At 36.0% G+C, this 26850-nt stretch overlaps 3 protein-coding genes across 3 annotated transcripts in view; all 3 read right to left on the bottom strand.

The window, feature by feature from the left end:
* Positions 1 to 1052: 1052 nt before the first annotated feature.
* LOC123718070 lies at positions 1053 to 18873 on the bottom strand. Its single transcript, XM_045674459.1, has 8 exons — positions 18736 to 18873; positions 16234 to 16392; positions 15305 to 15430; positions 13703 to 13860; positions 12480 to 12635; positions 2872 to 2999; positions 1767 to 1873; positions 1053 to 1249 (listed from the first exon to the last, which is right to left on the bottom strand). The coding sequence occupies exons 1-8, from the start codon at positions 18835 to 18837 to the stop codon at positions 1088 to 1090; spliced, it is 1098 nt and encodes a 365-aa protein (XP_045530415.1). The 5' UTR covers positions 18838 to 18873; the 3' UTR covers positions 1053 to 1087.
* Positions 8174 to 9434, bottom strand: LOC123718068 (ubiquitin-associated domain-containing protein 1). The gene has a single exon (XM_045674457.1). It carries the CDS (start codon positions 9318 to 9320, stop codon positions 8190 to 8192), a length of 1131 nt encoding a protein of 376 aa, XP_045530413.1. The 5' UTR covers positions 9321 to 9434; the 3' UTR covers positions 8174 to 8189.
* Positions 18874 to 22334: 3461 nt separating the features above from the next.
* Positions 22335 to 26850, bottom strand: part of LOC123718056 (kinesin-like protein KIF3A) — a 31991-nt gene continuing 27475 nt past the window's right edge. The window contains exons 13-15 of the mRNA XM_045674428.1: positions 25622 to 25753; positions 24950 to 25072; positions 22335 to 23642 (exon numbers count right to left, since the gene is read on the bottom strand). Of these exons, the coding sequence (XP_045530384.1) occupies positions 23517 to 23642; positions 24950 to 25072; positions 25622 to 25753 (381 nt within the window). The 3' untranslated portion in view covers positions 22335 to 23516. The remainder of the gene's footprint in view (positions 23643 to 24949; positions 25073 to 25621; positions 25754 to 26850) is intronic.

A 26850-nucleotide genomic window follows, 5' to 3' on the forward strand; every position in this document is an offset into this window, starting at 1 on the left:
CTCTTGTTTAGAATCCTAAACTTGCGGATTTTGTTGTATTCTGGTATGTAATTTAAGTAATGTTGAGTTACATAACTCGCATCACAAGTAGGATTCTAAATATTCTTAAATGCTAAATATAAGATGATGCATGATTAATCATGAACTTTTACGAGGGTAACACTGATTTTTTTTTTAAACGGGCCAGTTAGCAACATTGCTAATGAATACTTTTTTGAATTTCAATTTTAGAACTCTGGTATGTAGTATATTGCAATCATTTGTCATTTGTTTTTGTGAATTGGCGGCAAATCTAAAAGTCTTGTTTCACGTGAAAAAGAACCTAATGCTAGAAAATTTTCAGTCAATGATTTATTATGACTTTCGTTGTGGGCTTACTTAACAACAAAGCTAGAGCTGCGATTAGCATTTCTTAATGAAGCCCCATCTCGTGCCACTATTTACAGTTGGTTTAACGAGTTTAAGCGTGGTCGCAGCAATGTCAAGGATGATCCGCGTGAGGGACGTCCTCTAACAGCGACTACTGAAGATAGCATCAGTGCTGTGCGACGCATGATAGAGGAAGATAAGAGAGTGACCTATCAGCAGATACAGGCAAGGCTAGGCATTGGCGATGAGCTAATTACAAAAAAATATTACACGAACATTTTGGCGTCAGGAAGCTTTGTACCAGATGGATTCCCCATACTTTAACCGACAACCAGAAACACCTTCGCATGGACTGGTGAACTAAAGATAAAATTCGAGGTATTCGCTTTACGAGCTCTGAAGATGCGGAGAAAGCGTACGAAAATGCCATAAAAGCCCCTAAGGAAGAATGGGCCCACTGCTCTTCTCAGTGGTTCCATCGAATGTGAAGATGTGTGGAGAGGAACGGAGATTACTTGGAAAAACAATAAAAGTATTGGCAACTTTCTACATTAAGCCGTTTTTCATTTTCTAAACATTTTCAGTGTTACCTTGGTACAGGATGGTCTAGGTAAACTTATCCATAATAAAATACTTCTAAGTGATTAGACGTCATGTATCGAGCACGAAATAAAACAATAACGAAAACTCCAGCTTATATAATAAAACCAACAATGTTTTATAAAATTTGATTTTTAAAAGATGCGAGTTTTGTATTTCTAGTGCCATATATACACTTGCCATCCACTCGTTTCGTAGCAACAATTTCAACTATAGGCTGAGAGCTTAACGGTGATCCAAGGGTTTTGATAATATCATATGTTGAATTTGGACGAATCACCTGAAATTTATGAGGCTTATAAGATACTCACACTGTCTCCTGTCCAATACATACACAATAAATTTATTAAAACCCTCTTCCTTTATTCTACTCTTATGTCATCTAACAAATTATATATTCACACAACATTTAGAAACATTAAGCAGCTGTATACGCGTTAACACACAACCTACATAGTAATAAAAAGAATGTGTTTTCGTGTACACACGTAAGAAGTGAAACTTCTTTATGACCTTATTTTTCGACAAATGATCTACTATATGCAACTTTACAGAAATTGGTTAAATAAAGTTAAATTAGATAAAGTTTAACAAAAGGCTTATATTATTATAGACATGTATACAAATAATACAATTATTTCATTTTACCTTATTACCTTATTACCTTACTACTAAGATTATTACAGAATTTCATTAATTATAATACAATTATTACTATTTTTACTTTTACAAGTAAAAGATGGCGCGTAACGGAAAAATATAATAAATAGTGTGTATGTATTGTTTTGAAATCTAACCCTGCCAAAGACGACATTACGCAAATCCAATTGTTGTAATGCCTTAAACGTAATATTAAACACTCCGCACATCTCATCATTATCTGTCACGCGCATAGACAACAGACCTGCAACAAAAAGTTTTTATATTAATAATGTTTATGCAAAAAATGGGAACATGTTCTATTCTTTATATTTGCTGTTGCATTACGAAATAAAGGTTCTTCATCTTGGGTTTCCTCGTACGACCACCTCATCATTCTTGAAATCATTATTGAGTAATTTTTTGATTGTAATTTTTAACGGGGCAAACAGGCTAACCTGATGTTAAGTGTTACCGCCCATAGACACTCACAAGGCTAGCAAGAGCGTTGCCGGCCTTTTAAGTATTGGAAACTCTTTTCTTGAAAGACCCTAAGTTGATTTGGTTCGGTATATCAGTGGGCAGCTATCAAAAACAGCCGTAAAAACGATCTCTTGTGGAATGACGGACGACGTTATCGTTCGTATTCTGCCTCGACGTCTGATGATGAAACTGGCTGTAGGTATTAATCCGAGCAACTCCTCTGAACACTCCATCGTAAATGCGGTAGAAGATGCAGAGAGACCCCACATCTCTACGCAAGGCCAAGTTAATAAGTATGTGTACAAACTGGTATTATTTTATCGCTGAAGTCGAGTCGATTTCCGGCACTGTTTATTTGTCTATGTGCGCAATTAACTTCCGATGAAGGTAAGCATCCTAGTAGACAGAATTTCACAACGCTCACATTGTTTACTTTGCTGCATAGCGGAGAGTCGGTGCTTTTTCTCTCTCCCACTTTCTACCTTTGTGTATCTTTCTTTCTCACCCCGTCTTGCGTTGAAATATTGGACGCTACGCGTTGCTAACACTCGCGCTGGCTTGTAATAGGTATACTACGCGCATGCGTTGGAATGCCACGCGTTCGCTCTCCCTCTGTCTCTTTCTATTCTATATATGAAGGGCATGATAGCGTTAAACGTAACCTTCATTTCAAATTTGGTATCTACGTGTTGGACACAGAAGGATATTAGAAAGAAAAAAATAAGTTAACCGATGCAATCTGTGGTCAGGACTCATTGTAGCGCCAATTAAGTAAAATACCTGGCATTGAGTGTGAAAAATGGTAGTTCTCAGCCCCGATTGGTTTCTGTCTGCCCTTTTGCGCGTAACAGCCAAAACCATTGTTGTGGACTACGTCACCGCCGCTCCAGAATAAATTTGGTACTTTTCTGAAAATAAAATGAATTGAATATTTGCGTCATCGTGACAGATGACGTCTGACGGCAAAGATGACTGTAGGTTTATATTTCTTTCATTTTTCACTGGCTGTGCAGATACCGGCAAACTTCTTGAGCCTTAAAAAAGGGAGTAGGGGAAAGTTTGTACACAGGGCGGGATCACGCGATCGACACGTCACTCTGACGTCATCTGTCATCTCTGTCATACCTAAAAATCGCTTTCGCGCAGGCAACGACATTTGTTCAAGATGTTTGCCGGTATCTGTATGTTAATTATTTTTTAATTATAAAAAATAATGTATAATCTATAGTTGCAATATCTGTCAATCTCTACATAATAATATAGTTATCGGCTGCATTGTTTCACTGTGCAACTATTTTAAAAGAGTAAGTTTGGAGTTTCTTGCCCATTCATTTCCATATGAAACTCTCTTTTGGAAGCGGTGACTAGTAGTTTTTTCTTAAATATTTTAAATTTTGAATTTCAAAAGAGCCTTTTGAATAGGCCTAATTGCAATAAATGATTTGACTTTGACTCTAACATTAATTATATAATAAAAACAAACAATTACACTAAACCAGTGCCGCATTACACCAGCGCGGGCCCTGTATCAAATTCTATCAAGGGGCCCTGGTTTGCTTTACGCTCTCAAGTTTAGGATATTGAATAAAACCGTTACGAATAAATATTTCTGGATCGGCAAATTGAGAGATAGTAACACTTTCAATATAGTCTTCTTTTGAGCAAATCATGCTCTATATTGAACAAAGTGAGATGATAAAGACGTTCTTATTAAAAAATCTTGCCACTTGAAAGGTAGATGTGGTATAGATGCTAGTCTACAGATATCGATTATAATTAAACATAGCGGTAATTTTTTACTTATTTTTACGATTTATCTCGACAAAATGGAGTTTTAGATTTTTGGCAGTGAAGCAAGATATATTACGCTCCTATGTAATATTTTTTTATTACGGTTACATGTACATTAGAGAGCGGGGCCCCCAAATTCGCGGGGCTACGGTATTTGCTACTCTTACAATATGGCTAATCCAAGTCCAAACATTTACGAAAAAAACCTCAATACGTAATAATTCGGCTGTGACTGATTGTGTAAAAGTGATGGTATGTACGGGAAGGTGTATGTGGACCATGCTCGTGAAGATGACTTTGCACTATGGATATTCTTAATACTTCTTAAGCAAATTCCGCGATAGTTAAATAAGTGAAGGCTTAAATAGTATATGTCCGGCCTACGCGATACAAAACTGAGTTTTAAAACCTCTGTATTTGTAAACTAAACACTTGTTTGTTTCTTTGGTCAAGAAAATAGGTGCTTTTGTAAACGTACTATAAACCGTAAATTAGTTGGAAGTTATAAGGACAAAATAATTGTGTAAATAATGCGTACCTAATATTATTGAAGTGAAACTTCTTTCGGCGCATGAGGGTTTTTTTTATGGAAACGCAATCATAATAATATTAACGCCTTCACAAGGCAGCGTTTTTGTCGAAGAAAAGGGAGAGAGCGATTGAGACCGATCGAGAGAGAGCGAGAAAGGGCGAACGTAGCATGAAGCAAATAGCCATGGAGCGAGAGTAGAACGACGACAATAGACGCTATTTTTTACAAGATATTTAGATAATGTTGAAACACGAACTTATGTTGCATATTTTACTTATCATAACGCTTTAGTCACAACAATACCAATAGAAATCGCGTCGAATTATGTAAATATCGGAGAAATGAATTAAAAAAATAAATTTATAATTTCTATTAAGTTGCGACTCTTTATTTTAATGACAATTAAATATCTAACATCTCTTTTTCCCTCCAAGTCTCGGAAATCTAAGTTTTAGATTTGTATAAATATGAGCAAGACATAAAAATTAGTTTGCCAGAGAAGGTTCTGGCATTTGTACTTTGTACGCACGAGCTTGTTTTAAATTTGCTACTATCATTGAATATTAAACATTCCCTACCATAGAAATTTGACCTAATATCATCAAATTTTTTTTCGATTACGATATTTTTTATTCCACACGATAGGTACCTTGCAGTGTGATTTAGCAATCATACTTCATAGAAGCACAAAAAATAGGAGTCAAAAGAACTGATCGAAATCACTCTTTGTTAAATATATATAGTATTGTCTTTTGTTAACATAGCTTAGCATAGCTTTTACATATTGAAAGAAAACACTTTTTAACTGGATTGAAGCTATGTATTATAATTATAAGTGTACGGTTCCTGGATGGCTCGAAGGACCAAAATGTAAGGTTCCTGGGTCAACGGGATGCTTCAAATAATAGAGATTTATTTAATTTACTCTATATTAACCACTCGCGTATAACAATAGAATATGAGCGAAATAATGAAGTGCTAATTGCTATGTACCGAATGAATACAATTTTACAGTCAAAGAGAGTGCCTACGTCTGGCTATGCTCTCGGGGTGTAACTCCCATGATTTAGTTAATGGCTATGAAACGAATAACTGTATGTAGAAGAGAGTGCCTGCGTCGGGTTATACTCTCCGACGATTTGGGAAATCGTCACGCTTATAAGTGATCGAAATGTACATCCATGGCACGTACAAATATAGGAATCCGTCGAGCTTGTAAACGAGCAAGAATGTACGAACCTTGCCACGTACATAGGGATCATCACGCTTATAAACTAGGAAAGCCTGAGTGAGCAAAATGTACAGCTTTGGCTCGTACAATAAGTTTATAATAATAAGCTTCATATCATAGCTTTAATCCTATTAAAAAGTGTTTTCTTAACCTATAATTATTTACAAAATTTTAAATTTTAATAATTATAAGTTTATATTAATAATACATAGCTTCAATCCGGTTAAAAAGTGTTTTCTTTTAAATTATCCTATACAAAAATGAGTTAAGTAACATGAACAAGTAGCTACTGAAACAGTTCCATGTGTCCAGAAGGAGTAATAGTTGATGCTTTTGCACACCTTGAGTTGGGAAGGTGTCGAGCCTTGCCGAAGTGGCTCATTCAAGGGTATTCAAATTCAAAATCATTTATTTAGGTAACACAATGTACACTTCTGAACGTCAATAAAGAAATACATATTAAATGCTTCTAATTATACATTTACAGCCAGTTCTCAAATCAAGGCCGTACGGACGAGAAGAACTGGCAACAAAGTGTAATAAAAGAGTAACAAGAGTTTTTTACGCCGGCTTTTTCTCTCGGCCTACACCCCTCTGTCTTCTTTGCCGATGAGTAGGGAGTAGGTTGACACCTAATCAAATTTAATGACGTGAAATAAGTGATACTTGTATCTTATGTACCATAACAAACATTTATTTTTATTTTTTTACACTCCTTTGTTTTTAATCGCCATGTTTTTTGGTTTACACAATGTTTGTAAGAAGCCATTACACCATGTTCCACATGACATCTTTAAGTAACTATAATAATAATGAATATATAACAAAACCAAAGATTTGTCCTCTATCCTCTAAGGCATGGTGAAATAGGAGCTCGCAATTATATTCTCGTGGGAATAACACGTAAGGGAATGGAGTCATAGTAGTGATTCATAGACACATTCTGTAAGTGACGCCACAAACTTTTCAGTTTCATAATATAAAATATAAAGATAAATGTCAAGAGATTCGCGTAATCGTTGCATTTCCTTACAATTGTACAAAATTTGGCAATTATAAAGAGTGGTGCACAGTTTCTGAGTTTTTTCAGTATTACACGTTGTGTCTTCATTTAATATTGCCGTTAAAAAGTAAACATTTTTATCGATATTATTATATAAATGTTTAGATAGTTGTTCAGATTTCATTTGGACATTGACCAACTGCAGTTCCAAATATTATTACCTGAAGAGTAATTTTGAATTATATCTTATTCGAATATTAAGCAATTGCTGACACGGCTCGTGTGTTGCAAAATGTTAATAGCTGAAGGTGCGCAATACACCAACAGCTCACTAAAATAATATTATGTATGTGTGAATAGGTGTAAGTAGTATTTAAGATATTATCTTTGAACAATAAATCAGATTTCAATATTGCTCTGTCGTATTCATTTCTCGCTTCCTCTCAAAGTGGCGATGACTACTTCAAGCCCTTAATTATCATGGTGAGCCTGCCCACCACCTCGAACCTTTGATCCTACCCGTAGGGCTCCGTCTTGGTGCAGACATACTTATTTAAATATTCACTATTTATGTGTTAGGGTACATCTGTAGGGCTCAGGGATCCGTAGGGTTGTTAGGTTCTTACATCTCACCCTCTGATATATTTAGTTATCTAGAGCAGCTTGCTCATACATACATTACATATACAATACAGATACACCTGACATACAATACACATTTCACAGTCCGCTAGCAAGCTGTACAATGTATTCATTTATATATTAATATATTAAACTAAACTTATATTCCGTCGAAAACTTATACCTCGATAACGGCTGGAATCTGGACCCATATTTATGGATTTTGGTTTTATTTGTCTACATCCCAAATTGCACACACAAACACATTTAATGTTCATCCCCTCGATACGTTAATATACAAATCGACAGGATGTAGACAGACAGTAATGAAAAAGGCTTGACAAATGTATTGGTTTTCAAATGCATTCAGAGATTAATATCTTAATCAAGTAGTGAATTTATTTATTTTGTGTAGATAGCTAGACAATAATCATTGACTGTTAGTACGAAGTTTGCCGGGTTGCAAAGGAATATATACTGAACGTCTTGCGGGAGTTGTTCTCAAAGAACTGGGTTTCTTTGTATCGATGTGTGCGATGCCGAATGTTGTTTGCGGAACCACCAGAACACACTAGTTGCACAGATTAGCGTACACAGACGTTGCATACAGAATCTTGTCTCCGACTATCAACATCTTGTGCAATGTTGTGTATAATGTACATAATGTATTGTACTGTAAGGATAACGTATGTATTTTGGTAAATAAATTATAATTTTCAGTTTTTATACTTATTATTCAATTGCAGCCATTTACAATGATACGCATTATACAGGTTTTTGATCCTTTTTGTCGACGTGACCCTCTCCAGCGCATGCGCGGTGGCGGTGGTTGTATTGATTTTGATTTACCACTACGTGGGTTTCACATTATACTGCATGGACTCGTTAGAAATAAAAATCCAAGTGACAAAAAGTCTTTATTACTCTCGTGTGGAAGTCGACGGCGCATCCAGTTTTTCAGAAAACTGATTCACAGCCATACAATATTTCTCCGAATGATATGTTCTAGATATTTGTGATAATAAGGGATTCCCATGAGGGGAATTCAGCCACAGTGACGCATTACCTGTATGCCCCACCATGGCTATAAATGCTATCAACATTCGTGTATTCAAGAGCCCTCTTTGTATTTGCGGTTGTTTGAGTAACGTCTCCAAAATATGGCCATCGGGAAGACCATTTATAAGTTCAAAAACACTGGAGCCCCTTTCACCAATCAACCAAGACGCTGCTGCTGGAACATTGCTACCCGTGTATCGTAGAGCGGTCTCTGCATCTTCCAAAGAAAATCCTAGGTCTTTTAAAGAGACCAATGCTTCAGGATTGGGCGGCTCCATGATTTTCGTTCTCCAAGCACGGAATTTATCCAGAAATCGCTGCAAATGCTCTGCTCGTCGATAGGTTTCGTCACAATTTGATGCCAACGATGTGTTTCCGTCTTCAGAGGAGTTGAACCTAGCTGCGATCTCCTCCGGCGTTATGACCTGAACCGTAAACTGCTGGTTACGCTGTGGTTCGTCCAATGCAGCTGATAATTGAGCTAATGTCAGTTCGTAGCTTCTACCAGCTGCTGCTAACCTTGCTCCAGCTTCTATTAAAGATATGAGAATTTTTCGCAGCTCAAACGTGAGTTCGTTGGTTGATAGTAGAGACTGTAAGTTTGGCTGTCGCATTGGGTTTAGTGGAGTTGGTAGAGATGCTGTTGCAGCTGCTATAGCATTTGGTTGTGGTGCTCTTACTGATCCAAGATCCCATAGAGTTCCAGCTTCGGGTGTCCGTCGTTCGATCAATAATAATTCGTCGAACATAGCTACCTGCTCCTGTGACAGCGTGAGAAAGTCATGTAATGTCGTTGTGTCAGAAACTCTGACGATCTTAAACCTGCTAGAGCTGTTTTCGCCGTTCGGATAGAAGTAATCAATGGATCGGTTCTTTACTTCCTCAATTAGTGTGTCTTCAGCGAAGTATGAGGAGAAGACCTGACCCTCGGGGCCGACAATTTTAACAAATATATCAGAATTTCCATTTAAGCCTGACTCCGACACCAGCATCGCCGCCTTCGTCCAAATCGATGACTCTAATTAAAATAAGTATAAGGAATAGAAAAATGCTTGTGAAAAACGCAATTAAAAACCATATTAATTTGAACATTGTAACGTCATCTTGACAAGTGTGTTTGACAGGCACACGATAGACAATAGTAAAAAGTTTTTAATCACGAATTTTTATATCTGATAATTTAGATTTTGGCGAGTATACAAACACACTGGACACTGGTATTTAAGAATTGGTACGCTCTTTTTTTGAAGATATCCCAGTGATACATGTGTGTAGTGACGTAATTAGAGCTTTGCTGTGATTATTAGTACCCCTCCTACAGACCTCAACGTCACCTAAAGCATCGGTATAAACATAATATGTTATATATTGGGTCCTTACATATGAAATTGGCGTTTTGTATGGGAGGAACAAAAAGTCGAATATTTTTAAATATAATATATTTAATTAATGTAACTATGAACCATTGTTTTCTATGCACTTTTGCCATCTCATAGGTAGTTCATTGATCCCTTTACTAAAAAAACCAGTCGGACGGGAATCAATAAAATCTGTGAAGGCGATTTGGAATGCCCCATCAGAGTTAAATTTTTTCCCTTGCAAGAAGTTGTCCAACTTTAGAAAAAAATGGTAATCTGTTGGAGCAAGGACCGGGGAGTATGGAGGATGTCTTAGACATTCCAATTGAAGCGCTTCTAATTTGGTAGCCGTCTGTTGTGCAGTGTGTGGTCCTGCGTTGTCGTAAAGTAGCAGTGGCGTGGAGCGATTGACCAGCCTAGGTTGTTTAGCCGCTAGCTTTTCTATCATGGTTTGCAATTGCTGACAATAGACATCAGCCGTAATAGTCTGGCCAGATTTGAGAAAACTGCAATGAACAACACCGGCACTAGTCCACCAAACGCTTACAAGTAACTTTTTTGGGGTTAATTTTCGCTTGGGGCAGGATTTGGCTGGCTGGCCAGGATCCAACCATTGCGCTGAGCACTTCCGGTTATCGTAAAGAATCCATTTTTCATCACAGGTAATGATTCGGTTTAAAATAACTTCATTATTGTGCCGGTTCAGTAACGTAACGCAGCAGTCGACGCGCGTTTGCCGGTTTGCTTCAGTCCATTCGTGAGACCTTTCAAGCTTTTTAATCTTCCCAATTTGCTTCAAGTGAATTAAAACAGTTTTATCACTAACACCGCAGCCTGCAGCTAACTCGGACGTGGTTTGCGATGGATCCGCTTCCACAATAGCCTTCAATACTTCATTATCAACTTGGGTCTCAGGCCGTCCACGGGGCTTGTTCTGCAGGTCGAAATTTCGAGAACGAAAACGTTGGAACCAAAAACGAACTGTGTTTTCTTTTGCAACATGACCGCCATACACATAATTCACCCTTCGAGTCGTTTCCGCAGCACTAGTGCCACGACGGAACTCGTACTCGTAAATAATGCGATACTTTACTTTTTTCCATTTTGTAAACTGAGTGACGCAAACAGAAAAAAAAACAGAAGAAAAAAACAAATGAATGACGGTCATCGAAGCACAAATACATGAGTAAATAGGTGTACAAATTTGAATTTGCAATTCCTTACCAAAGAGGAGAAAACAGTGATTAAACTGGCCAGTACGAAATACGCCAATTTGATATGTAAGGACCTAATATTATATTATATGATTAATTGTTTAGACAGCCTTTTTCAATTGTCCGTTGAGTGAACTGACAAAATGTCTGCTTCCCTGTTCCTATACTATAAGAAATAGTGTTTTAAAAATATAATCTATTTCTGAATAAGGTTGTATTTTATTGTGTAATTATACTCTTTTCGATTTTCGTGAATCTTTTTGTGCACATCGGTTAGATCTGCGAATCGGACATCTATTTTTATCCCCCTAAATGTTAAACCATCCCAAAAGCTCTTTGTTTTTATTTTTTATGATATTTTAATTTCCACTTAAAACCTTATGAGTTTATTTAGAGAAAAATTTACAGAAAACAGTAAAAAGTTTTCATTCCAGAAAACTGAACAAACTCTGGGGATAGCAAAGAGTTCCATGTTGGTATGAACTAAAACTGTAGGCTAAGTAAAATGACTTTAAGGAGAGACGAAGTTCGCGAGCGCAGCTAATATGATATAAATATTTGCCGCATTGGAGTACAGTAAAATAAATTGGAAGCGATAATCTTAACTTAAGGCTGGAAACTTCATACTTACATTGGGTATATTTATTTCTGATTCACGTTTAGTTTCAGAATGCAGAGTATATAATACTGTTTATGAAATTTCGCTAAATAGTTTTTAATCTATCTATATATATACATGAATCCCTACTTCTCTTGGTCACGGCATCACGCGTGAACGACTGGACCGATTTCGCTAATTCGCATTTTGTTGTGTTTGTTATTGACAGGAGAAGGTTCTTATGAAAGAAAAACTTAAAAAAAATTGCGAGGAAAATTTAAGAGTACTTAACCACCGTAAGTAATCATGACTTTTGTTACGATAGCATTTTTTTTGTTCAATTGCTCTTTTACAATTCAAACTTTTTTCATGTTACCATATGGCGTTTGACATAACATTGATAGAATGCGTGCTGCAAATATCATCAAAGAGGATGTAAGAAAAATGAATATCGTTTAAAACAAATGTTTCGAGTTTTTATATTGATAATATATATAGAAAACAATTACAGTCGCTAATTGTTTGTGGTATTAATCATTTGTTGTATATCATAAAGCATTTTTCGTTAATTATACCAATTCGAAATCAATATTCATAGTTAAGACAGGACAACGTCTTTCGAGTTCGCTAGTTATTTAAAAAAGCCGTACCCTGATGAAATAGATTAAAAAAAAACCATTTCAAGCTCAAGGGCAAAAATCTCTAATATTTCAAATATGTAATTCATTTATTAAAATACAAAATTTTAAGAAAGTTTTTGTTTGTATGAATCGATAATCTAGCAGATTTTTTATAAATTTTACACAGTGACAGAAAGCTCGCTAGTCGCCTAGCTTTTAAGAGTTATTGCTCAATTCTTGTAGGACCATAAATCGAATTGGTTCTGAAATTCTTCAGTGATACAAGATTGCAAACGTTTTGTGAAAATACACGAAATGTATTAATACACACTGATTTTGGAACATCTTATTAATGTCATACCTGAAGAATCTCGTCCCGACATACCCATATCCAAGGCCATCACCGTCTAAAAGATCCAAAAACAGTGAGCACGTTTGGGGGCAAATATCAGTGAACAACTCCACTTCAAGAGAACCCATAACAGCCGCGTTGCGTATACCGAGTGTCATTTGAATTCTGAAAATGTCTCTTTATTACTAAGAAACTCTTACCACCAATACAGGATGTTCCAAAAATGGGACATCGACGGAAAATACGTTCAATAAGTTGCTCAAACAAGACTTTATTTTATTTAATTTAACTAAAAGCAAAACACTTGATTTCGGCAGTTTCATGTATGTTTTAATTTAATTCAAATGATTAATTTCATAACATATAAGAAAAAAGATATTGAAAAAATTGATATGACATTTTCATGTCCATTTATATATGGCTGATTGTGCGGATATTTGTAGTTGATCGATCTAACCACCGTACCACTATGTTGGCAAAAAACCATTATTATTATTTCAAAATACTATTGCTTATTAATAATTATTTGTCAATTGTCTTGATTAAAATAATAATCAATGGCGCTACAACCTTTTTAGGTCTGGTGCTTGTATCTTTTTTATGATTTTTCGGTCTAAGGCAAGCCGGTTCCTAACGATGTTTTCCTTCACCGTGTGGTTCAAGTGCACAGACGCTAATTAAATATTAAGGTTGTCTCCTGGTAGACAGTAACGGTGACCCCCAGAGCTGGTGCTTTCCCGAATAAGTATGGGAGCGTTCAGGTATTACGTCACGCAACCTTTGGAGAAAACAGCGCGGAAATGCTGTCAGCGTTAAACGTAGTGTACGCACGACAAGGTCCAAACTTTAACTATGTTTTGAATATTATTAATACTATATAGGTTAAGAATATTGTAATTACAGTGTATTTGTGTGTACAGATAACAATATTGTTTATTAAAAAAGAAATTTCATTAAACACTCATTAGTACGGTGAAGGAGAATATTGTAAAGAAATGCAAGCCAAAAATGGACGGCCTGTTTCTGACACAGAAGTTTGAACTACTTCCCTATTAAGAAAAAAAGTGCGTGAGTACAAAGTACACATGTCAGAAGTGAAACGCCTTTGTAACTTAATTATTACTAAGATAAAAGCCCCGATGGATGATCATGTACCAGTATATGATCACTCCATGTAATTCTATATCTTTGGCGTTCATATTTTATATAAGTGTTTTTTATGTATTAAGTACCTGGGTCGTGAAACACCACGAGCAAACGCCGGATCCTCGATTTCTTCGACATATTTTAAGGGGAATAAAATGAATTCACTTTGAGCGCAATGAGCAATAGTTTGCTTATTATAATACCAATCTTTGTTTAATGATGCTGTTGGATCGACTCGCGGTTTCTGGAAAATATAATTACAACTGAACCATATTGCAATACAACCATATACAACTTAAGCATATATACATTAACATTAATATATGATAGTGCTCGTTAGAAGAAAATTAGACATGGACATAACATTATTTATGAACCAAACACACACAGAAACACATAAAATAACAATAAAATAAAAGAGATAAAATAATTTATAAAGAAAAAGGTTTAATTGTGTAATGCGTGTGTAATTGTAATTGGCCCTGGCTCAGCATCATGCTGAGGAGCGGAGTTGTTCCACAGCGCTGGTCATTCTGCCAGGGACCACAGCAGCTAGTTTGCGCCTCAGTTACAAAAAATAATAAGAATGTAATAATACTAATACTCAGTAAAAACAAATAATAATAATAGTAGTAGTCAAAGTTAATAGTGTAAGTAATGAAGAAAATAATGTAAATTAATAATAAGAATAATAGTTAAGAAATAGAAATCTTTGGCCGGATTAAAAACTATATTTCGTGAGATTTATAATTATATGGGGGATATAATTCCAACATTTTGTCGCGCTATATTTAAAACTCCAACGAAATGAATTTACAACAATTTATTTATTAAACTTGCCAATAATCGGCACACTGATACATTGGTACAAGAAAAATAAAATACCGACAAGCACTTATACGCAAACATAACATACACGAAGATATAATACATATAAATTATAAACTAAATGAAAATCGATTTTAAATTGGTTTTGGCCAAAACGCGTTCTCCGGAAAGGGAGGACAAATGGAATGATGGAATGAAAGATGAATGATGTGGAGCCGTTCAAGTATTACGTAAGCAGATTTACTGCAATTTGTCCCCCCCCCCCTCATTCCTCTTGCCAGCAAGCTATGCAAAGCTTCGGGGAAATCTTTTGAGGCATAGACAATGTGTGTTGACGTAATCATTAACGTACCGTAACGTAACCCTCCAACCCCATATAGTGCTAACGTAATATTTGTACCCCTATCTAGAGGGTACACGAAATTTAAATTTAGTGAAATGGTTGGGACAATCAACCAGATTGTAAAATATTAATTTAATTTGCATTTGCATAATTGAATGAAAAGGCGGCTTTATCACTTCCGAGCGATCTCTTCCAGGCAACCACTGTGAAAAAATTTAAATAAGGTAGGCTAGAAGTGCAAAAATACATAATACATATGTACTACTAAAAAATGCACTTGAATCACGATAATTTTAGATCACTACAGTTAGTACGACAGTTAGGGATACGAGTTGGACAGGTAATGTTTGTACAAAAGAGATTTAAAGAAGAGGGACGGAAAGTGAACTCCGCCTTGTGATAAAGGATTAGCCATGAGTTATGAGATGGGATTTCAAGGATCGTTCTCTAGTCTCGGAGGAGCAGACTCACTTGGAGTCGTTGCGCCAGCGATGTAAGTAAGCAAGTATATACATACAGTTTCAAGTAATCGCCGATAAATCTGTGCGTTTTCTTCACGAATAATTTTATATGAATGTAGTCTTCGCTCATAATATTGTCGGCAAAATGGCGGCAATACCGACCAATGACTGTCCACTCTTCCCTGAAAGATATCTTATATGTCAATGAATTACATAAAGCTAATAGACTGATTGCGGTGTCGGGTGCACAGGCGCTGATTAAAGATTTCAGTTTGCGCCTGGGACTGGACCAACAGAGCTGGTACGTTCCTTAACGAATACGTATTGCAATAAAGGTTGACGGCCATATGGACCAAACTGTTTATGTATGTTTTGAATATTGTAAAAACTATACATTTGTGTGTTGTAAATAAATATAAATACCATATAAATTAAAACACATTTTCACGTAACACAACATTCAACCGCAGATCATGGTATAAGGTTCGATTCCCGTGTTGATCGAATAAAAATGCTCAATTTTGTTAAATAAATAAATTGTTTACTTGAAAAGAATGAAAGTACACTCAGATTGATTTATTATAAAAAAAACCCCTCAATCAGCCATATTAAATTGCACGTCTATGCAAATGGCATCTTAATTATCATGATGTCATTATAATACGAACAGTTAAGATATTTAGGGTTTTTGTCAATTGTTGTGGTCTAATACACTCCCACATTATCAAGACACATTGCCTTTAAAGATTAAAAAATATTGCCAAAATATAAAATAATAAAAAAAACTGCCAGTGACCAAACTTTATAAATTTGTTTTAATATTCTTTTATTAATTTTTAATTATTGTTACTATATAGCTTAATAAAATTGTAAATACTGTATATTTGTTTTAATAAACAATAAAATCAAGCTTTTAACCACTATTGCCTGTTCCTGCTTTCTGACTCAATAGAGGCTGAATCAGCTTTAAGAAAACGATCATTACCTTCTTATGCGCCCTATGTATGGACATTACAAGTGAAATATTTTCGTTGTACAGATTAACAGCGTCGCTGACAAAACCTGGCATCTTTCTCTTTAGTCGTTGGGCGTCGTATTTTGGCGGGAAACTGTCAACTTTGCTTGGCGTTTTGCAAGATGGGCGCTATAGAAGATTACTATTTATTACTCTCACAGATTGTAAATCACATAATAAACACACAAATAGCCAAAAAATAAATCCAGGCTCTATGGATCGGCGTCGAAGCTGTCATTCTACAACTACAGTTAAGGCACCACCACTATGTGAAACCAGATTCCCACTGAAGTATTTCCGAAGCAATTCGACTAAAAGAGTTGACAATACGTCTTCAACACGAGAGCGTGCCAATTCCTATAAGGTCGGCAATGCATTTGGGACCATTCTGGTAGTTGAGTGTCCACAAAAATAGTTGGAAATAACAGTTAGCTTATCAGCTGAGCCTTCTGCCCGTTCTGTTCTATAAAAAAACTACAATAGAAGAGAAGCAATAGGTACGAGAAAACGTTATTAGTTCTAAACGAAAACAATGAAGAATTAGGTCCTTACATATGAAATTGGCGTATTTCGTACTGGCCACTTTAATCACGATGTTCTCCTCTTTGGTAAGGAATTCCAAATTCAAATTTGTACAGCTCAAATTTACTCATGACATGCATGCATGACATGGCAAAAGTGCATAGAGAACAATGGTTTATACTTTGAATTAAATATTAAAAAATATTTGACTTTTTGTTCCTCCCAACCAAAACGCCAATTTCATATGTAAGGACCTAATATTATGGAGAATTGTTCAAGATTTAAAAAATTATTACACAATAATGATAGTTTTGAAACACAGATTTCTGTATCTGTATCGTTCAATTGTTTTTTTCTAAAACGCAAGTTGGTTATCAGCCTTTAGCGCCTAATTTTACACCAGCAGGGATTATGTGGGACCCCCGCCAAACGCGAATGCCACAATACACCATGACTCCTCTCACGCGCACAATCTTCCTTCCTTAGGGCAGACTTGCGAAAACACGGCGTCGCTACCCCGCTCGTCGTCTCCTTACACAAGTCACCAGTTTCCTCACGATATTTTCCTTCCATCATTTGGTGCAGCCAGGGAATTGTCGTCCTTGGTGATGAGAGACACCACTAGTGAACCGATTTCCATTGAATACTAAATCATCACAGGTTGGTAATTTGTGAAGTGTCTTAAATACATATGTATAATCAAATATTATGAACGGATCAAAAGTCTTTCCTCTAACTTCGATTTTGTTCCCTTTGGGTAGAAACTCTTGGGTCGAGAGGTTCATATGTACAGGCGCTGATTAAAGATTAAAATTGACGCCTGGTAGATAGTATCGGTGACTCCAGAGCTACTGCTTTCTTCGCTTAACGAATAAGTATCGCAATACAACAAGGAAATGCGTTAAAGTTACACAGTCACGGGGACCTATCTTTTTAAATTTGTTTTAATTATTTTTATTATTAAGTTGGCGTCTGCTACTACCGATGTCCCCAGATCTGGTCAAGTGTCGCAATACAGCAAAGAGATTCCAGCATTAAAAAAACCTACGGAGACAAATTTTCCATTTTTAATTATTATTATTATGTAAGAGCAGCAGTGTTGACCGAGTTGGCTCAGCTTGCGACTTATCCAATGGACTTTCTATGAGCGCATTTAACATTTGCTCGAACGGTGAAGGAAAACAGCGTGAGGAAACCGGCTTGCCTTAGAGCCAAAAAGTCGATAGGTCAGGCACAGGAGGCTGATCACCTACTTTGTTATATCATGAAACGGGTACAAAAATCTGAGGGCCAGACCTAAAAACTTTCATGTAGGTAAAGAATATTGTAAATACTGTATATTTGTGTGTTGAAAAATATATAGATAATAATAGAATGAAATAGATACTTAAAGATTATATTGTGTTAAATATATAAAATTTTGTAAAACAGCTTCCTTACACATCAAGAACGCCGTAGTGAGGTGTTGTCTATTTCTCTTTGTATAAATAAACATTTCATCTAATACATCATGGGTTATATATGCTTTATCTATATGTATATAGATATATCTACAATGATATTGTATTGTTTATTAAAACCTAAAAATAACAATAAAATATACAGTTTTTTACAATTTTCTTAACCTACATAGTAATAACAATAGGAAAATTAATACAAATTGAAAAAGTCCCCGTGGCAGTGTACCTTTAACATTGGCAGCATATCCCCGCTGTATTGCTATAATAATTCGTTAAAACAGGAAAGAATCAGCCCTGAGGTGACCGGTATTACCAGACTTTAAATCTTTAATTAGCTTTGCCATTGAACCTCACTGCCCCAAAGGAAACATAATTGAAGTTGGAGGAAAGATTTATCTACATTTAGATTTCGTTTATTGAAATTAAGTGATGTTCAAAGCGTCCCAGATTCCAGTGTTCATTCTTACTATATAATACTTTGAGTACTTACGAACTTCTTTTTTTTCTTAAGAATTATGTTTGTTTCTGGCGGAGGCGAGGGATACTTCTCTGTTTTGGATTGCGCCTTTAAAATCGCTGTTAATAGAGTCATATTTACACGATAATTTAGAAATATAATCTATGTGGCTTTGACTTGATAGCTAATACTCAAAACATCAGTCTTTTTAACGTCAAACTTAATTGGTGACGTAAAATTACGTACGTACGTATTACGTAAGTTCTAGGTAAACATACAAAGAATAAGATTATAATAACGAAATTTTCAATATACGCCACGTTAAAAACTAAAATGATAGACAGGACTCATAACGATATCCCAGTAATGCCAACTCCTACGATGTTCCCCAAGGACATCGCCTAAAACCCCCAAAGTTTTTATTGTACATTCGATTTGAACCAAGAAATCGATCTTGGAGATTTTTGATATTTTAGTTATAGCCACAAGTTATATAACCAAACATTAGTTAATACATATATATATTTTAGTTAATAATTAGAAGCGCAAACCATATGTTAGCCCTTACAAATATTGTAATTGAATACGCCATACAATGGTTCCATTATATATATTTTTATCTCTTATTATTATGTTTAGACGTATTGAACTTGTGAATTGTAACCTTTCCCGTAAAATGTATTATGTAAAGGAATGAACTTGCTGAGTTTTTTGCCCGTTCTCAGAACAAGGCCTACTGGTAGACTAATGAACGTAAATAAATTTGACATGCATAACTGTAAAAAATGCACCGAAATAAATAAATAACTGTTCGTATAGTGGAAATTGATTGCTATACACTTGTATAAATAACGTTTTTTATATTTTTAAAACTATTCCAATTTTCAAAGCAGTATATTAGACTCTAAACACACAAGAAGAAGATACTAAGCACGAGCCCAAACACACTGCAGAGGTGATTAAAAAACTGTTTATAAAAGTTGAATCTTGCCTTATAGTCCGGTTAACTTAGAATTAAAGGTCAATTAACAAAAATTGCTGGAAAGCCAAAAATTGGTGGAGCTGGGGTTTGGCCGAATGACTTTTGTAGCAACAACTCTAGTAACTTTCGTCCGCCCAAAAGGATGATATTGTTACGGAGACCGGTCGACTGCAATGGTTGTACATTTTTCCACTACTTAGAGAACTTTTCAGCAGGCTGTAATATGATTTCTGACCGTTTCAGGAGAGGGTCAATCACATATTAGAAAATTGTAATTTTCATAATGTTACCCTAGTTTTCAGGAAGCTGAAACCTTTTTTCAGTCGGTTTCAGAACATGTGTAATCGAGTGGTGCAGTTTTCAGGAGACCCGTTTTCAGGCCTAGGTATACCCCTTTGATGAAGGAATATTCTAGACCAAACTTTCTAGGTGTGAGACAAGGACGAAATGCTACGAGAGAGAGAGAGAGAGAGAAGATCAGAACTTTCTCGAAACTAGACTGAGCACTCTAGAACGCCGTACGACAAGGACGGAGCAACGTGCGAAAGAGACAAAGAGTGCGGACGTTCTAGAATTGTGCAATCGCTACTCAGTAGCAAGTCCGCCTAGAAAGTTCTCGAATATTGTTTAGAATTATTCCTAGGGATATATAAGCGAGCCGAAACGCGACTAGTCGCCTTTAGTTTTGAATGCGATAACAAGAGCGAAACACCGAAGCGATAAAGTGCGAATAAAGTGAATACAAGTGATGAAGTACTGTGTGAAGTGTGCATAAGTAAAGTAATAAGTGAATGTTTTTGTGTGCTATAAGTGCATCTCTGCAATTGATTTGTGCCCATAAATTCCTCATTGATTTATCAAGAAATAAACCTTTGAAGAAATCTACGGCATTTTCTATCCGATCTCCTAGCTCGTAACAATATCATAGCTGTAGCGAGCAACCAATGGATGGAAGTATCGAAACAAAGTTATAAGCTGGAGGAAGCCTATGTGTGGCTCCAACACTTCACTGATTATTATAATGTAATACATTCTCTAAAAAAAATATCTTTTGTTTTTTTTATATGGAAATAAATTTATTAATATGTTTAATTTTCGACCGAGAATTGAACCCAGCATGCGCGAATGTCGATATATCTCCATAAATCTAAAATATAAAAATGAATCGCAAAATGTGTTGGTAAGCGCATAACTCTATAACGCCTGGAACAATTGTACCAATTCTTTTTTTTAAATGTTCGTTGAAGTCTAGGGATGGTTTTTACGGCGAGAAAAATTCGAATAATTTCCGGGAAAACCCTTTTCTTTTTCCCATACAAACGTTTTGTAAATAAAATGTAGAGTCAATTTGAACTTTATTGCTATTCAATAAAGTTCATATTACATTACAAGCACTCACTGTTGTCTGTTGTCGCGTTCCGAAACAACAAGTGATAATAACGCGAATACGACCAAATTGAATAGTCAAAAAATGTGAGAGCTATAGATCATTAGTACTGATTTTTAATTTGGTTGGCTTCGCGATATTATTTATTTTATTTTAGTTTCGGAATGCGACATAAAATGCATATGTTTTCACGTCATTACATCTGTCAAACAAATCGCGTTAAAAAAAGGATTTAATTTTTGAATTATTAATTTAATATACTAATAGGAAAATATATCAATGAGGCACACAATTTTTAAATATTTGTCACTCTTAGGTTCCCACTATCCTTTTAGATTATTTTCCATTCAGGTTTGAACCCTAAGTTCGCCTCTTAGTTTGAAGCCCAGTCGGGGTTTTTTAGTGGGTCACAGAAGAGTGGCCAAAGTTCGTGGAAGCTAAGATACTTTGGTCACCCGAGCTGAACCTCACACATCGGCCTATCATCAGGGTGATGGACTATAAAATTGGGAGGAACTAAACACTGCCACATTTCAAATCTTTTTGACAGAACGAAGTCTGTGGGATCCGCTAGTATCACTATAAATATTAGATGTTAATTAATATTTAAGTTAATTACAGATATATACTTTATAGGGAGTAGGTTACGAAGCTCTGCAAACCACAGCGGGATCTGTGTGATAGAAATAAGTACAGGAGGCCAACGGACAGGAGGCTCACCGATGTTAAGTGATACCGTCGCTCGCACTCATATTTGCAGAGTACTCGCCAGTTCGTTGCCGGCCCTTTAAGAATTGGTAGATATAGAAAAATAACGTTTCAACCAAAACAAGTCAAAAACTGAGCTATTGTCTATATTCTAGAGAATTCTTGTGATGATATATATATAATATATAATCGATCTGAGCTAAATGGAATCATACAATGAGTTGACCCATTACTAGTATTTTATTCTCGATATTTCTATGTTGTGGCCGTTTGTAATCAGATGTTCTAGAAAGAATTTCATTTCCGGAACCAACGTATACCTTATATTGTCATTAAGATTGTAGCAACCAATTATTTTGTTTGATTGTGTATAATGTTTTTCTTTATATTCTTAGAACCATGTGACAATATTTGATTTGATTCGGACTTAAATGGGCAGCTGGTTTTCATAGTGGCGATGGGTGGCAAAAATTGAATGAAAAACGCTCGGTTGCGGAACTCTGGACGTCGAGGTGATACGGTTGTAATAGGTATATTTTATAAATCAAAAACAAATTTCACACAAAAAAATTTATTACTAAAATCACACAATATGAATACATGGATTATTTAGATTAATTTTTAATACTTTAAGTTATTTACTATAAAAAAATACGTAATACTACGTCTAGCCTCAGACTCGTACATCTGTTTCGTGATAATTTTTCTGGCCGTCAGTGCTAGAAATATCAACTTCCTTACGATGTCTTCCTTTATCGTACAACTGTTAAAAGCTTACATGAAAAGTCCATTGGTGAACGGACCTCTGCCGGGGTTATTTCGACCTCCGGTCACAGAGGTCAATACTGCTCCTGGTGGTACTTTGTAAAGTTTTTCCCTAATACATATGTGTACGAGCGAGTGTTAACGCATAGGAGTCGTGGTTAATGCGACCTCAGGTGAGAGTCGTCAATTACAATATTGATCACTTTTATAGAATTTTCATAGACAAAACAAAAATACTTATTGTAAAATAAATTCAAATAAAAAGCATTGGAATGTGACTAGAATTTATAATGAGATCTAGATAATACAGACCCATAATCAAAAAATCCGATCGATACACTATCTACCTTCTCTGAGAATGTATACGCTGTAATAAAAAAAAAAAACAATGATGATTATAAAATAGGGAGGAAAAATATATTCGGCTTATTAACCGCATTATTATGCAACTCCAAGTGGATTGTGAAAGAAACGTTAAATCCGAGACAGTTTGGGGTGTAACACAGGGTGGATTTTTATGTCCTCGACTCTTCAATCTCTATGTCAATGGCCTAATTAAATTTTTTAGGACTAGTTGTGTTATGGGCTGTTCAATAGACTGTACAATTGTCAATATTATTAATTCATTAACTAATTCATATATTAAGAACAAATTTTAAACAGTTGATAATGCGTTAATTTGCCGAGAATTCCTAACTAGGCAAACATATTTCAGTTTGAATGTTTAGTTTTTGTTAAATTCAGTTTAGTTCAAGTTCAAAATTATCAGAATCCAAATTATTGATCATATTCACACGCCTCTTAGTTCACAGAACAGATAAGATACAGAGAATATCCATTTAGAGCGTGATGCGTTGTTGAACAAAATTTTAAAATTGATTTTTTAGGTCTTCGTCGAATAATATTTTTTTATATGTTAACGTTACAATCAGGACATAACTAAATGTATAGTTGCAGTTTAAATGAGAAGCTTCAATGCCGTTGCCTCAGAGCTGTATGTGGTCTTGGTACTGCTGATAACGGCCTCGCCAGACGAGTACTGGATCGAGTTACTGCGGTATAGGAGAGGTAGCGCTCCGATAAGTCTGGAGGCTCGATCTAAACATACAAAATACATTCCGTGATCATTTCTCCTCGTGATGGTGGAGCCCACTAACATAGGCTCCATCACGTGGATGTCGAGGCTATTCAACTCCCTGACACCACGGGCCTAGTGAGAACACTGACACATGCGCGTTAGTCTCAAATAACAGTGGCAAATGAAAGAAGAATAGAACAAAAGAACAGAGTGTCTTCCGTTCATCAGAGGCTGTAAGTAGTGTTATTGAACGCTTTCTTATAATAAAAATCCTTATTGGTAAGTGATGCTAGATCGTAATGTTCCATGATTTTTTTTTAAATATTTATTTTGCACACAAGTAGGTGATCAGAGTTATCATACAGAAACGAGACTCTTCTGTCAATAACGTGTATATAGAAGTCAATGTAAGTGCCATATACAGGTGCCGTAACTTTTCTTGGGCGGCGGCTGATATTGGAACTACCGTCGTTATTTTGGTGGGTACAATAAACAATTTTCCTATCTACCTACATCTAATAAAATCCAACAATAATGTATTTTTTTTATTCCTCGTATTATTAATGGCTAGGTATCTTAAAATATATTAATGGGTAACAAAAAAAGTTTGCGTCACATTTATTAAAGCCTAGAACTGTATTTTGTTTATTAAGGCATTTAAATAAATTAATCAATTAGTTCGAATTATTCCCCTTATAATGGTTTAATTTATTTACTGGCAATACTGATCCATGACAGCTCTTAGCGGTCAAGGAAAGTATATGTCACTGTACCTTATAACTCTGGATCTGTCAAATATGTCAAACTTCACACAGCGATGGTTTGACAGCTCTTGAAATTTGACGTTTAGTCTCGCTTCCAACCCTAAGGTGTGGCTTCTCTGAACATTATTTAACAATAATGCGTAAAAAGGTCATTAATGCATGCTCAGGACACTTCGCCATCTCTGCTCTATATAATATATAACTATGATCACCAATAAAATGTCAAAAATAACACAAAATTTGTGTTTTAATAAATAATTGAACAAGTCGTAAGTGACGGAAACGGTTTTTTGTAAAAAACAAAACATTATTGTATAAATAATTCATGTTTAACGACCAATAGACTAAAGATAATATTTATATTGTATGCTAGTCTGTGAATTGACATTATACGAACTAATATAATCATTAAGTATCATTACTGTCAAACCAAAAGACTTGTCAACAACAAAAACGGTAATTTAGCACTGCAATACCTCAAAATCACAATACGATTTTTACACACACACAAATTACAAATTCAATACCGACTGTCATAAGTCAATTGTCACTCAATGACTTACGTGTGCGTGACGTTTTTCAACGTGCGTGAGATGCGGCGCCATATTGTTTCCCGTGTACGCGACGCATTTGACTTGCCATTCGCCAAGTTGCTCGTTCCAATGTACGTATTGGTCTATTAATGCCTGAAAAATATTATTTAAGAATTGTACTCATTTATTTATTTATTAACACTTCGTTACAGGAGTCACACGCTGAACACTTCTCTCTCTGAACATTTATCTTTTATATACATAATTACGAGTATATAGCTAAGGAAAGACACAGTGTGTGCGTGTGTATGTGAGTGTAATAGTGGGAGAGGGTATGTACGCGAATGTGAGTGAGTGTTAGAAGGGTGTGAAATGTTCTTTTCTTCTTTTCTGACGTTCATAAGTGTAATTGTTTGCCAATATAAATATTTTGAGCTTGATGTTACAAATCCTTACAACGAACACGCTTTCTTCCGTGTTAATATAGCCAATGACACAAAAAACTTGCATTTCTATTGGTTAAAGAATTTTCAGAATGTTTGTACCGTTTCTTCAGAGATTTGGAGATCCCCCTACAACCTCACAAGCTCAAAACAAAAGCTAACAAAAAGTATATAACTCATAACATATAAAGATGTCAATAGTGTCAAAGACAGCATTCAGCAGGCAACGTCTTTGATAACGGAGAGTATAAATTAATACCTGATACTCCTTTGGTATGTAAGAGTCGAGGACTAAGTCAGCGAGCTGCAACTCCCTCTTCAGAGCTCTGATCCCGTCCAGGATTCCCTCCATCTCCCGCTGCTGCTCACGTTGTTGGTCAGCTAGTTCAGCCTAAATTACGATCATTTGAGGATTCAATATTCATTTTAGTGAGAGTATCTTGGAAACCAAAACATATAATATGGTGTGTTTGGAATTCGTACTAGATCCCGTGCGATCTTCAAATCTGGCTTCAAAGTTACGCTGGCCATAGACGGACCGCGTGTCGCAGCCGAGACCGGCAGCTGTAGAGCATCTACAGTTTCCGTACTAAATACATATCCGCAATACATGGACCGTTCGAGCAGTTCCTGAGCGGTCGGAACAGTCACTCTGCGGTCGAGTTTCTCCGTGCGTTCGACTGCTTAGACCGGATCCAACATACACGGACCTCTACAAGCGGCTGCTGCCGACCGCGCTCAACCCCCCCACCCCACTTCTCCCCCCTGTTCCCCGCTGAGTACCAATCTAAAGTAGTTGAAAAACTTTTTTGTCTGTTCTCTCTGCTGGGAGTGCAAAGTATGAAATATTCCATGCTCATATTGTCTTTTGTTAACAAAGCTTTTACACATTAAGAAAACACTTCTTAAACTTACAGATAACACAACTTTCTCTGCAGCTGTGATACTTTTGACATTCAACACCTTTTGTCTTCAGTCACCGTGACCACGCACGCCGTAAAGCACGCGAAACGTCGGAAAAAAATTAAAATTATGTAAATAATTATAAGGTTTTAATAATAATACATAGCTTCAATTCGTTTAAAAAGTGTTTTCTTAATATTCCATGCTGTACTCTTGGTTGTAGTATTGGATGCACCCACATACTACTCTGTCTTCTACGCCTACGCTTGCGCAATAGTAGTATAAGAAGCAGTGTTTCTTCATTGTTCCACAACTGAGCGTTTTCTTAGGCAGCTTTTGCAGCGCACCACCACTATGTGGAACCAGCTGCCTACTGAAGTATTTCCGAACCAATTCGACTTATTCGATTCGTCCTTTAAGAAAAGAGCGTACCAATTCTTGAAAGGCCGGCAACGCACTTGCGAGCCTTCTGGCAATGTGTGTCCATGGAGGTTGGTATGACTTAACATCAGATGCCTTCTTCCCGTTTGTTTTAAGAAAAGTGCGTACTGATTCTTAAAAGGCCGGCCACGCACTTGCGAGCCT

The sequence above is a fragment of the Pieris brassicae genome, chromosome 14 (assembly GCF_905147105.1).
Source record: "Pieris brassicae chromosome 14, ilPieBrab1.1, whole genome shotgun sequence".
In the NCBI taxonomy this organism is placed as follows: domain Eukaryota; kingdom Metazoa; phylum Arthropoda; class Insecta; order Lepidoptera; family Pieridae; genus Pieris; species Pieris brassicae.

Coding starts and splice junctions, on each gene's coding strand:
- LOC123718068 (XM_045674457.1), bottom strand. CDS start 9,320: ATGCTGGTGTCGGAGTCAGGCTTAAATGGAAATTCTGATATATTTGTT.
- LOC123718070 (XM_045674459.1), bottom strand. CDS start 18,837: ATGACTCTATTAACAGCGATTTTAAAGGCGCAATCCAAAACAGAGAAG. Junction 15,431..16,233: donor TACATAGGGCGCATAAGAAG/GTAATGATCGTT, acceptor GATATCTTTCAG/GGAAGAGTGGACAGTCATTG. Junction 1,250..1,766: donor GTAATGTCGTCTTTGGCAGG/GTTAGATTTCAA, acceptor CATAAATTTCAG/GTGATTCGTCCAAATTCAAC.